The sequence below is a fragment of the Pongo abelii genome, chromosome 16 (assembly GCF_028885655.2).
Source record: "Pongo abelii isolate AG06213 chromosome 16, NHGRI_mPonAbe1-v2.0_pri, whole genome shotgun sequence".
Classification (NCBI taxonomy): Eukaryota; Metazoa; Chordata; class Mammalia; order Primates; family Hominidae; genus Pongo; species Pongo abelii.
In genome coordinates, this window is record NC_072001.2 from 70,530,087 (window position 1) to 70,543,791 (window position 13,705).

The 13,705-nt window shown below is 37.2% G+C and overlaps 1 protein-coding gene across 21 annotated transcripts in view; it reads left to right on the forward strand.

Moving 5' to 3' along the window:
* Nucleotides 1-13,705, forward strand: part of IQCH (IQ motif containing H) — a 247,385-nt gene that overhangs the window by 118,539 nt on the left and 115,141 nt on the right. For 17 of the 21 annotated variants that reach the window (XR_008513644.1, XR_008513646.2, XR_008513647.2 and 14 more), the window contains one exon: nt 12,045-12,128. The exons of the other annotated variants lie outside the window; for them this stretch is intronic. Coding sequence is in view for 14 of the 17 variants with exons in the window: in XM_002825584.3 (XP_002825630.2) it covers nt 12,045-12,128 (84 nt within the window). In the remaining 3 variants the exon portion in view is untranslated. The remainder of the gene's footprint in view (nt 1-12,044; nt 12,129-13,705) is intronic. 21 annotated transcript variants of the gene reach the window in all.

The following is a 13,705-nucleotide window of genomic DNA, read 5'->3' on the forward strand; positions in this document are numbered from 1 at the left end:
ATATTATATGGGAAATTTTGTTTTGCTTTCTCTATACAGGGCCCCCACTTTGCAAAGTTGCTTAGCACAAAGGGTGTGATAGACACAAACTTCTTTACTCCTATACTCCCATCTCTGACCCTCCTAAAAACTTCCATGCAGTCTGCTCTGCAGAGAAGCTTGATACAAAGGAGTCTCCAAAGAAGTAAAAATTTGAAAGTAATCGTTATGTAAACTAGGTAATAAAAAAAAATTTGAGTGAAAGTGTCTTAAAATTTCAAAAGAGCTTACTGAATAAAAATTATGTGGGAGTTCCCAGCACTTTGGGAGGATTTCTTGAGGCCAGGAGTTCAAGACTAGGCTGAACAACATAGTGAGACCCTGTTTTAAAAAGTTTCAAAAATTAGCCAGGCATGGTGGCGCAGGCCTGTAGTCCTTCTACTGGGAAGGCTAAGGCAGGAAGATCACTTGAGCCCAGGAGTTTGAGATTACAGTGAGCTATGATCATCCCACTGCATTCCAGCCTGGGTGACAGAGACACTGTCTCTAAAAAATTTAATAAAATAAAATAAATTAAGTGGGAGAATAATCTGGTCAAAGAAGCTAGAAATAGAAAACATTATTTTAAATATGATATTAAAACTAGTTTTCTTCTGGATTACACATATTCAGTTTAAATAAATATATAATAAATATGAAAGTCTTCCCTAATGTAACAATTTTTGTTTGTTAACAACATGATACCCATTTTAAAGAAAAACTGCTAATTATGTAATTTCTAAGAGATAAGAACAAGCTCAGATTTTTTCTCAATTGAGCATTTTAAAAGACTAATTGCACACTTTCAAAAGACAATAATACCTGGGCTTTGATCATATAGTATTTGTTTCTACAATCTTTGTTTTGGATTTTTTTTTTTTTTTTTTTTGAGACAGTCTCACTCTGTCACCCAGGCTGGAGTGCAGTAGTGCGATCTCAGCTCAGTGCAACCTCTGCCTCCCGGGTTCAAGCAATTCTCCTGCCTCAGCCTCCTAAGTACCTGGGATTACAGGCATGTGCCTCCACGCCTGGCTTATTTTTGTATTTTCAGTAGAGACGGGGTTTCACCATGTTGGCCAGGCTGGTCTGGAACCCCTGACCTCATGTGATCCACCAGCCTCGGCCTCCCAAAGTGCTGGGATTATAGGTGTGAGCCACCGCGTCCGGCCGTGCTTTGGATTTTATAAAAATGACTTGTGAACATTAAGTAACAACAAGCTGTCATCTCCTACCTATTCCACGGATAGAATTCTCAAACTATGTACATATTTTTAAGGACATAGGGTACCCTTTTTTGTGTACCACATCCCTGGGAGTCCTTAAAGAAGATTTCAGCTAGATGCCACAAACTTCTTTGTCTCATGCACCAGGGACTTACCTATACAATTCATAAAAATAGAAGTGGATGAAAGTGAAGCAAATTTTTTCTCTAAATGTACTGCAAGAAAACTAATCTATTCAGTCTAGTAATTTCATTTCCAAAGTTGAAACAGATTCACTAGTCAAAATCAGTTGGTAGGATTGTCTGGTTTAGGTAGGCATTTAACACAAGTTGCAGCCTTGTCCTCTTTTTCTCTTGCTATAGGAAATTTGCTGTAGAATTAGCTCCACAAATAATTACACCATGCCACTGGCCAACTGGGGCTGCACTAACTTGTTTGAACCCTTCAAATGAAAGCTAAGTAGTTGATAACTGCACAATATATTGTAGTTGTAAGCATTGGGTATTTATGCAGTTTTGCACACATGGGAATAATTGCATTTTCCAAACTGGTGATCACAGAAAGGATGGTCTTTCAGTAATGTTTTTGACCACAAAATATTTATAAAGTATTTTAAAATCTATGGCTTGGTAATATGAACAGTAAGACTTTTAAACATTGTGGAGTAACCTCTTTGAAAGGAGGACTTAGGGCAGGTGTGATGGCTCACGCCTGTAATCCGAGTCCTTCAAGAGGCCGAGGCGGGCAGATCATGAGGTCAAGACATCGAGACCATCCTGGCCAACATGGTGAAACCCTGTCTCTACTAAAAATACAAAAATTAGCTGGGCATGGTGGCACGCACCTGTAGTCCTAGCTACTCAGGAGGCCGAAGCAGGAGAATCGCTTGAACCTGGGAGGGGGAGGTTGCAGTGAGCCGAGATCACGCCACTGCACTCTAGCCTGGAGACAGAGCGAGACTCCATCTCAAAAAAAAAAAAAGAAAAAGAAAAAAAGAAAGGAGGACTTATGAAACTTGATTGATTGTTATATATTTCAGATAGTATTCCTAGATATAACAAAAATTTTAGCTATTTTTAACCCACAAGAGAAGTGGAATGCTGCTGTCAAAAAAACCTGATTTGCCTTGTAATTTTATAAGATGATAAAGAAACATTTTTCAGAGTTTATAGGCTGATCTCTTAATTGGATATTACATATTTTATCATTTTTATTAATGAAATATAATTATAACAAAATAATCTACAGTGGTTCATAACAGGAATAAATATTAGGGTCTATTTTAAGCAAAATCTATCAGTCAAATGAGAAAGAACCTGAAGAATCCTAATTCCTCTAGAAAAGCCAGATGTCTAAATAAAACCTACAGACTAATTTTGCTCCCAGTTTCTTTGGCCAAGTATTTCCTCCACTTTTAATTTAACCCCTGTGCTTCTTTACTGCAGCACATCACTTGGTGCTACGTGTAAACTCAGTTGCTTTTTAAAATATATTGACATTAAATGAGATGTGCCAAGTATGGGGCTCTGCTGCTGTGAGCAGTATATGAAGCCACTGCCAGCCAATTAAACCCCCAGGGATGAGTTTTCACTCTCACTTCTCCTCCTCCTTTAAAGTAAAAAAAGAGGTGGGATTTTTTTTTTCTTTTCTCCGTGTAATCTTTTATTTCACTGCCAATTGATTTGATGACTAAAAAGAATGTATATAGTTCAGTTCCATATTTTCCCTCTGTGCCCTATTTTAGCAAGTTATTCTTGGGGTTAAAACAAGTAGTGGTCTTCAAATTCTTCTTTCTATAAAAATTGTGGATCCTGTTATTATGAAGTTCATGAAATACAGCATTTTCAAGCTCATCTTTACTTTCACAGAAGCCTACAAGAAAGGATAGGGAAACTTACTTTTGTGTGCAACCGATCATACGCTGAACTGAGAAAGTCCCGAATGCTTATGAGACTCTTGCTTCCTAACTCCATGCTCTTCTGCCAAGAGATAAAAGGTTGAACTCACCTACATTTGTGAACAGGGGCAGAGTGGGGGATGGCAGCCAACAGCGTTAGATCTGCAATCACTTTTTACTATGCCTCCACGCACACTGGCACCTTTCTGCTTTCTCTACTATGAGCTGGAGTCACCTGATACCCAGTTCAATGCTGCTTTTTCCTTTTGAGTTGACAGCTCAAAGACAAGATGGATGTTGTTCCTTCCACCTCAGGCTAGGAAATCTGGACTTTCAATAAAATCTTTGCAGTCATCAACATATATTTTGGCAAGTAGTATAGAATCCATAGTTTAGCTATGGTGTTGCCGTACTAGATCCTTGGGATAGGTGTACTGCCAAGACTTCCCAGACAGCATTTCCCAGAAATATCCAGATCTTTCAGGATCAGGAACAAAGTACACTTAAACTTTAAAAATGCTTTATAGCCCAAACTAACACATATTTGTATTCACCCATGTAATCAAAATCAACACTCATTTATACTGGTTAGATCAGAGTTGGTCCCATGATCTTGTAATATGAAATTATCTAATTGGTCTTGAGCTATATGATGTTGTACCATGAAATACAGAAACAGCATTGAACTGGGTGTCAGGTGACTCCAGTTCATAGGCTTTTCATGAGATCTATTAATATTAGGATATGCTGTAAAAGGAATTTTTCACTATAAAAGATAACATCCTTTACACTCATAAAAAATATTAAAAGGCTTATTCAGTGGTTCTCAGGACCCCTTTACACTCATCATGATTATTGAAGACCCTAAAGAACATTGGTTTAAGTGGATTATATCTGTCATTATTAACTGTATTTGAAATTAAAACAGTAATTTTAAAAATGTTTATTAACTTCTTTTAAAATAACAATAATAAGCCCACTACCAACACTAATCTGAATAACATATTTTTGAAACATAATTATTTTCTAAAACAAAAAAAAATTAGTGAGAAGGGTAGGATTGTCTGACAGGTCTGAAAATTAATGGAACATGGTTAGATTCTCATATCTGCTTCTGTATTCAATCTGTTGCAATATGTTGTTTTGGTTGACACACATGAAGAAAATCTAGCCCTACACAGATAAGTATTTGGAAAATGAAATAATAATTTGTATATTTTATAGCCTTTTCAGATAGTTGTGTATATTCTTCTTTGACTTTATACTAAACTCCACAATGGTAATTCTAAGTGTTAGTTGCAATGTGGAATCTACAATCACATTAATAAACTTTTTGTCTTTTGTAACTTGTAAGAGAACAAGATTGAAAAAGGCAAAGAACATCTTAGTATAATTTTGAAAATAGTTTTGACCCAGACTCCCTGAAAGGTTCTCAGTATCCCCTAGGGTTCCCAGATCACAATTAGAGAATCACTGGTGATATGGTTTGGTTCCGTGTCCCCACCCAAATCTTATTTTGAATTGTAATCCCCACATGTTGGAGGAGGGGCCTGGTGGGAGACGATTGGATTACAGGGGCAGGTTTCCCCCTTGCTTTTCTTGTGGTAGGGCGTGAGTTCTCACAAGAGCCGACAGTTTTAAAGTGTGCCACTTCCCCCTTCGCTCACTGTCTCTCTCCTGCCACCATGTGAAGAAGGTCTTTGTTTCCCCTTCACCTTCCGCCATGATTGTAAGTCTTCTGAAGCCTCCCCAGTCATGTGGAACTGTGAGTCAATTAAACCTTTTTCTTCATAAATTACCCACTTTTTTTTTTTTTTTTTTTTTGAGATGGAATTTCGCTCTTGTTGCCCAGGCTGGAGTGCAATGGCATGATCTCAGCTCACTGCAACCTCCGCCTCCTGGGTTCAAGCAATTCTCCTGCCTCAGCTTCCCAAGTAGCTGAAATTACAGGCATGTAATTTCACCACGCCCAGCTAATTTTGTATTTTTAGTAGAGATGCGGTTTCTCCATGTTGGTCAGGCTGGTCTCAAACTCCCAACCTCAGGTAATCTGCCCACCTCGGCCTCCCAAAGTGTTGGGATTACAGGTGTGAGCCACTGTGCCCGGCCAGGTAGTTCTTTATAGCAGTGTGAAAATGGACTAATACAACTGGCTTTAGTTGCATGCAATGCTGTGCTAACCACTGAGAAAAATTTAAACAAGAGAACTTCCTTACTTTTTTGAAGGTGAATCCATTTGGCCCATTTGGTTTGAGGATGTTTTCAAAACTCAACAAATGTACTTCCATGTTTTCTACATCTTTATAACAAAATTCCAATCAAGGGTATTCAATTAGGAAAAGAGGAAGTCAAATTGTCCTTGTTTGCAGATGACATGATAGTATATCTAGAAAACCCCATTGTCTCAGCCCAAAATCTCCTTAAGCTGATAAGCAACTTCAGCAAAGTCTCAGGATACAAAATCAATGTGCAAAAATCACAAGCATTCTTATACATCAATAACAGACAAACAGAGAGCCAAATCATGAGTGAACTCCCATTCACAATTGCTTCAAAGAGAATAAAATACCTAGGAATCCAACTTACAAGGGATGTGAAAGACCTCTTCAAGGAGAACTACAAACCACTGCTCAAGGAAATAAAAGAGGATACAAACAAATGGAAGAACATTCCATGCTCATGGGTAGGAAGAATCAATATCATGAAAATGGCCATCCTTCCCAAGGTAATTTACAGATTCAATGCAATCCCCATCAAGCTACCAATGACTTTCTTCACAGAATTGGAAAAAACTACTTTAAAGTTCATATGGAACCAAAAAAAGAGCCCGCATCGCCAAGTCAATCCTAAGCCAAAAGAACAAAGCTGGAGGCATCACACTACCTGACTTCAAACTATACTACAAGGCTACAGTAACCAAAACAGCATGGTACTGGTACCAAAACAGAGATATAGATCAATGGAACAGAACAGAGCCGTCAGAAATAATGCCACATATCTACAAGTATCTGATCTTTGACAAACCTGAGAAAAACAAGAAATGGGGAAAGGATGCCCTATTTAATAAATGGTGCTGGGAAAACTGGCTAGCCATATGTAGAAAGCTGAAACTGGATCCCTTCCTTACACCTTATACAAAAATCAATTCAAGATGGATTAAAGACTTAAATGTTAGACCTAAAACCATAAAAACCCTAGAAGAAAACCTAGGCATTACCATTCAGGACATAGGCATGGGCAAGGACTTCATGTCTAAAACACCAAAAGCAATGGCAACAAAAGCCAAAATTGACAAATGGGATCTAATTAAACTAAAGAGCTTCTGCACAGCAAAGGAAACTACCATCAGAGTGAACAGGCAACCTACAAAATGGGAGAACATTTTCGCAACCTACTCATCTGACAAAGGGCTAATATCCAGAATCTACAATGAACTCCAACAAATTTACAAGAAAAAAACAAACAACCCCATCAAAAAGTGGGCAAAGGACATGAACAGACACTTCTCAAAAGAAGACATTTATGCAGCCAAAAAACACATGAAAAAATGCTCACCATCACTGGCCATCAGAGAAATGCAAATCAAAACCACAATGAGATACCATCTCACACCAGTTAGAATGGCAATCATTAAAAAGTCAGGAAACAACAGGTGCTGGAGAGGATGTGGAGAAATAGGAACACTTTTACACTGTTGGTGGGACTGTAAACTAGTTCAACCCTTGTGGAAGTCAGTGTGGCGATTCCTCAGGGATCTAGAACTAGAAATTCCATTCGACCCAGCCATCCCATTACTGGGTATATACCCAAAGGACTATAAATCATGCTGCTATAAAGACACATGCACACGTATGTTTATTGCCGCATTATTCACAATAGCAAAGACTTGGAACCAACCCAAATGTCCAACAATGATAGACTGGATTAAGAAAATGTGGCACATATACACCATGGAATACTATGCAGCCATAAAAAATGATGAGTTCACGTCCTTTGTAGGGACATGGATGAAACTGGAAATCATCATTCTCAGTAAACTATCGCAAGAACAAAAAACCAAACACCGCATATTCTCACTCATAGGTGGGAATTGAACAATGAGAACACATGGACACAGGAAGGGGAACATCACACTTTGGGGACTGTTGTGGGGTGGGGGGAGGGGGGAGGGATAGCATTGGGAGATATACCTAATGCTAGATGACAAGTTGGTGGGTGCAGCGCACCAGCATGGCACATGTATACATATGTAACTTACCTGCACATTGCGCACATGTACCATAAAACCTAAAGTATAATAATGATAACAATAATAATAATAATAAAAGAAAAAAAATTCCCTAATCCCCTTCAATAGCCCCCAAAAAACCAACTATTAGTTTTATTTTAATCTAACTGGCAATTGATATACTATATAAATAACCCAGATAGAGCTGTTTCTTGCCATCTTTTGGGATCCCACCTTCTTGCTCTCTAGTATCTTGTGCTTTCACACTTGCATAAGTAATTAAAGCCTGGTTACAACCACAGTGTGTAGATCATAGTTCTCTATTATTACAAGATGCTGATGTGCAATCATTTGTGAGTATATCATGTGTCTTCTTATTTTTCTACCATTAGAATACCAAAGTTTTCTTATGAATTGTAGCAATTCCAGATTATCTCTGTATCAATGTCACTCTTCTTCACCTTTCTTCCAGTGTGCTCTCTTGATTAGGAGAGAAAGGGATGGAGTAAGCTTGAGTATGCTGCTGGGAGGATGTGATGCATTGAACATCACTGATCATGAGTTTCAAAATGAGGAAAAGGTTGAGAACTATTCCTCCAGATCACCAAACTGAGGCATGAATGACTACCATCCCACGCTAGGGTGATGAGATAAACAACTACTACTTGGTAATTAGGAGTCTGTTGTTAACCTCTTCTCTGCCTTGAGTACCATTATAAGAATAGGACTTGGGAGACAAAACAAACTAGGAGTCACCCACTGTGTAAGAAGCTGAGTTTTCTTCATGTGATCTGCTGCAGCAACAGGGGCCTGTCACAGAGGCATGCACCAGTGCCAAGGGGGCTCAGTCACCCAGTGTGGCCTTGCTCATGTTCTTGGGTTTCTGTGGTTACTGTGAAAGAAAAGCCAATCCTAGCAGAGCTAGTTTGCTGGATGCAAAGAGGCAATTAGTGTCATCTGATAGATGTTTATGCAGAAAGGGACTGGGAAAGGCAGTGAAGGTAGAAGTGAAGATGGAGAAATGATTGCCAGTAACCCTTGATGAGCAACCTTGGTTCAGTGGGGGACCAGAAGTAGTAGATGAGTAACTTCAGAGAGGCAGCTCTCAGGTAAGCTTCTTTGATGTAGAGACAATAATATTTCACAACTACTTATTTGAGAAAAGACGGAACTCTCTATCAAACTAGGAATATTTTGCGGGAAATGAGAATGACCATAAGAAAAGAGGCTGTGATCCTTTCTATAATGATGAGGAAGAGAGAGTGCCTCTTTCTGCTAGTGTTGTATTGTTCTGTGCTAATGAGGACCTGGAAAAAGCTACAAATCCCACTTACCATTCTTTTAATTCTCCAGAAGTTCTCCAGCTTAGAGAACCCAATTTTAGAAGAGTTGAAAGAAGGGGGAGTGATGAGAACACACAGGAGAAAGGGCTAAGAATTTAAAAGACAAGCCGGACATTGTGGCTCACGCCTATAATACCAGCACTTTGGGAGGCTGAGGTGGGTGGATCACTTTAGCCCAGGAATTTGAGATCAGCCTGGGCAACATGGCAAAACCCTGGCTCTATAAAAATTACAAAAATTAGCCAGGTGTGGTAGTGTGCACCAATAGTCTCACCTAATTGAGAGGCTGAGGTGGGAGGATCACTTGAGCCCAGGAGGTTGAGGCTGCAGTGAGTTGAGATCGCACCACTGCACTCCAGCCTGGGCAACAGAGTGATACCCTGTCAAAAAAAAAAAAAGAATTAAAAAGATTTTTTGAGTACGGGCTTCACGTGTGTTTCATTCATTTATTTGACTGGAGATTTCACAAGTGCCTGCTCTAACATAGCTAGGAGTCTGGTTACAGGAGCTAGAGTGATGCAGGGGAAAGAAGAAATGGACAACAAAGCAAACAACCAAGCAAAGAAATATGTAATGACAAAATGAGAAAAGGGTGGTGAAGAACAGGTGCAAGAGAATGACAGTGAATGGAGACTAAGAACTTTAGAAAAGGGTGGTCAGGCATACCCCATGATGATGAGGACCTTATTGCCTCAGTAGAGACCTAGCAACTCTTCTCTTCTATTTCCCTCTCCCACTTCTAAGGACTCTGACAATTACACCTGGCCCAGCCAGATAATCCAGGATAATCTCTTGATTTTAAGGTCAGTTGATAGCAACCTTAATTCCATTAGCAACTTTATTTCTCCTTTGTCATGTAACCCAATATATTCACTGGTTATGGGTATTGGAACTTGGACATTTTTGAAGGGCCATTATTCTGCCTACCACAACAACTGAAAATAAAAGTGAGAAAAGAGGCCAAAGTTCTTTGTCCCTTCTGGAGTTCTTCTTTGCTCACACTTGGAGAGTCTTTTATTTTATATAACTAAATTTCTCACAAGAGCTAATATGTAGTATCTAAACCGTATAATAATTGGTAGGTTTATGTGACCTTGGACAAGAGACAAGACACTTACCTTGAGTTTCCTTATCTATAATATGACAGGATTGAGGTTGATAGTCTCTCAGAACTCCCCCAGTGTTCCTAATGAGACCCTTGAAGAAACCATATCATTGTAGATTATATCCCAAAGTGCAATGTCTCATCGCCACTGGGCATGTCTACTGAACTCCCGCAAACCATGACATCCTTGTTGATAGTTTCATGGTTAAGTCACTGTTATATTTAGCATATACTACCAGCATTGATGAAATCTTTTCACCTGTCGACACATATACTTTATGGATGTATAAAACAAAACAAGTCTGACTTAAAAAAATATATTGACTCCCAACTTCTGCTCTGCTGATGTCATTGTACATTGCGTTGTATCTTGTCCACGTAGAATGGTCTGTTGCTTGTCACAGAGTTTGTTGTTGTTGTTATATGTTTTGGAAACACCCATACCTTGTAACATTAAAATACCTTGTGTTTATAAAGCACTTTACAGGTTACAAGATGTTTTCATGTCTGTAACTGCATATGATTCTCTATAACAATGTTCCAAGATTAGCATACACTTCTTTAAAATGGGTGTATTCTATGTAGACATTTTATATGCATTCTTGATCAGTGGTAACAGAGGTCCCAAGTAATTTGTTGGAAAACTGACTTCAAACACTGGAATGGAACACAGACTTATTCACTTACATGCTGCATATGTGGCAACAAAGTGATCAGACATCTTTTATATTTTAAATTGGACATCATCTTAATGAGACATATTATACTGCTTTTATCTTTACTTTTGAAAGGCAATGCAGTCATGGAATGCTCTCAGGCACTTTTCTTAATCACACTTTATTCTTTAGGCATTTTCCTGCCTTTTTGTACTCTTGCTATATGTTATCCACAATACATCTTTCTAAACATTTATTTGAATATAGATAAAATTATACATATGCAAAATCCCAAGTTACAATATTGCAGTCACACATAAAGACATTGGAGTTGTAACTGCCTATATTATCTTTTATATGTGGAATGGTTCTCTAAATTATTTGAAAGATTAATAATTTTTCAAAAATGATTCAAACAGCTCATTTGTCCTTCTGCCTCTCTCTTTAATTCTTAAGTCCAGATGCAAAGCAAAGAGAGACTTTTAGATGATTGTAAAGTCATTTAATTTCCAGGCGTTGTCTAGTGTTTAAACACTGACATCAAACAAAGAGCCAATTATCAGAGTTCATTTGGTCTGAAGCCCCATTGCCTGAATTGCTATAGTTTTCCTTATGCTGAAAAGGAAATGTGTGTCACATCTTGAAGATGTAGTATATAAAATCACTTTATCTAAAGCAGTTTAACTTGAAACGTGTGTTTGGGCTCACTAACCACAAGGAGGCATTGAAGCATCTCTTCAAAATGTGAAAAGAAATTTTAATGAAGAAAAAAAAGTTACACCTACAGTTGTTGAATTTCATATAAGCAATTATATCTGCTTGTGAGTATGCATGCTTTTTAAGTTTATGTTTTGATTCACTTTTTTTGATGACCTGAAATATCAGCAGAAAGTATTTCCGCTGTTGTTTTTTTTTGTGAGAGATTTTTGGACAATAGTAATTCATATGTGTTTTCCCTTCTGCTACGTTTCCAGTGGAAATGAAGGCAAACTGCAGGACTTTTATTAGTACTGACAAAGTAACTGCATTAGCTCTTCTTGCCCTTTGAAAGTTAAAAGTTCTTGTGACCGTGAGCAGAAGTTGATTTCTTTAGTATTTGAATTATTTAAGTACATATTCCTGACAGCAAGGGATTTATCTGAAATCTATGTGTCACTTTAGAATGATTCTGGAACACATCTTCAAAATACCACATAGGAAGCTCACATTAAGAAGACAAAATGATATTTTTTTTTAACCTGAGCATAATTTTCTTACACATCCTTGTAAACATTCATATTGCATGTCAGAAATTTTCTCCATGTTTTGTAATCTTGATTCTTAGCAGCCTTGTTGGTACTGAAAAATGTGAACCCCTCTGTTACAGATTATGTTGCTTAGCACATCTTCCAGAATAATGTTTAATTCTCCCGAGAAACAAGCACCTCATTCTTCGGGATTGGGTTGTTTCTGTAAGATGCTTCAGAGAAAATTTTTTCCTGGAAATATGGACTGTGACATTTTGAAATTCTCTTGTGCCATTTTGCTATATTGACTTGCTCTTTCTGGGTTTTGACACCTTGTTTGCCTTTTAGGGTATTCCCAGACTGTGAGAGAACATATTGCCAATTTCAACACACAGCAGAACATGCAGCTGGGGAGGCTGTGTGACATCTTAGGTACAGTAAATAGTTTTACACAAATGACTCTTTGGAATGTTTATCAGTGGATGTTGATAGAATGTGTTTTTTTGTTTGTTTGTTTTTTGCTTATTTTTTTCCTCTACAAGGAAAAAGCTCAGATGTTTAATCTACTTACAGGGCAATTAAATGTTTTATTTTAAAAAACAGATTTGTAGTAAAACCAACTTGAATAAAAAATGACATTTTAACCAATTTACTTGGGCAGTTTTCTAGATTCTCTTTGCTGCAGGTTTGGGTCAGAATTTCTCTCCTATAAACCAAAATCTTTATTTACTGAATCTTTCAGTGAGTGAAGTCAAAATTTTACATTTGTGTCAGTCTTGTCTCTTATAGTATCTGGGGAATGTGTGAAAGGTGGTATCAGAAATGAAGCATTGTGTTTTCATAAGAAGAAAAAGGGGAAAATTAAGATAGATTTTTAAAAGAAGCTTTTATTTAAATATAGAGCATCTTATTATTAGAAAATGTGAAGTGCTTAATGGAGGGAATTTTTAGAAATACAGACCTTGATTCAATGATGTATACATCTTTGTAAAAGTCAAGTTCTGATACTGGTTTGGTCAGTTCTTAATCAGACACCCATCTGGAGCCAGGAGAGAAGGATGCCTGAATGTGATAGCTTTGGTTGACACTGTTCAAGGCCCGGGTTCAGATTAGGCTCTAAGAATACAGGTTGCAAAAGCTAAGCAATAACATTGAATCTGTTTGTGAGATACTTGACAAAAATTCAAGGTTACACAAAAATTAGATTTGTATTAGTTATCAAATAAGAACTTCTTTGTTTTGTTAAAATATAATTTCTTTGGCCCGTATTTAAGAAAACCAAGGAAGAATTTTAAATGATCAAGGACCAACTTAGCTGGCTCCCTGGAATGACATACTTTACATGATTCATATGTATTTCAGCATCATTATTATTTTATAAATGCCATTTGGTAGCAAAAAATACATCAGTACTAGAAATTTACAGTGTCCTAAAATAATAATTGTAATTGCTTTAATCTATTATCTAGGCACTAAGATTGTTTTTCAGCATTACAAAAAAATTTTTAATGACTTAAGATTGATTTGTTAGTGCTAAGCTATTTCAACTAAAAACCTGACTGGATGGAAACCACTGAAGTGCAGCAGAGGGCAGACTTTCCTCTAATTTATTTGAATTAATTTTTTTCTTCAGCTTTTTATATCCCTTTATATATATAGTATAAGCCATCACCAAATAATTTCTTTATAAAAGATTCTCATTATTGGAAAAGACTTGAAAGTATTAGGCTTCTATTTTAAACAACTCAATAATTCAGTCTGTCTCTACCTGCAATGGAATATTTTGCTTATGTAAACATTTCTGAGAGATTATGAACCAAATGCTTTTTTCTTGGTATATAGTCTTCATGATATAGCAATGCAATCATAAAATGTCTTCAAGAGGAGTAATGAAAGTTTAGAAATAGTAGTTAGATGAAGAAAAAGTACTTTTTTGTGAAATAAAAACGTGAAGAAAATAGAAAAATAAGTAATAATTTTATGGAAGAATACATTATTATCCCTTATGG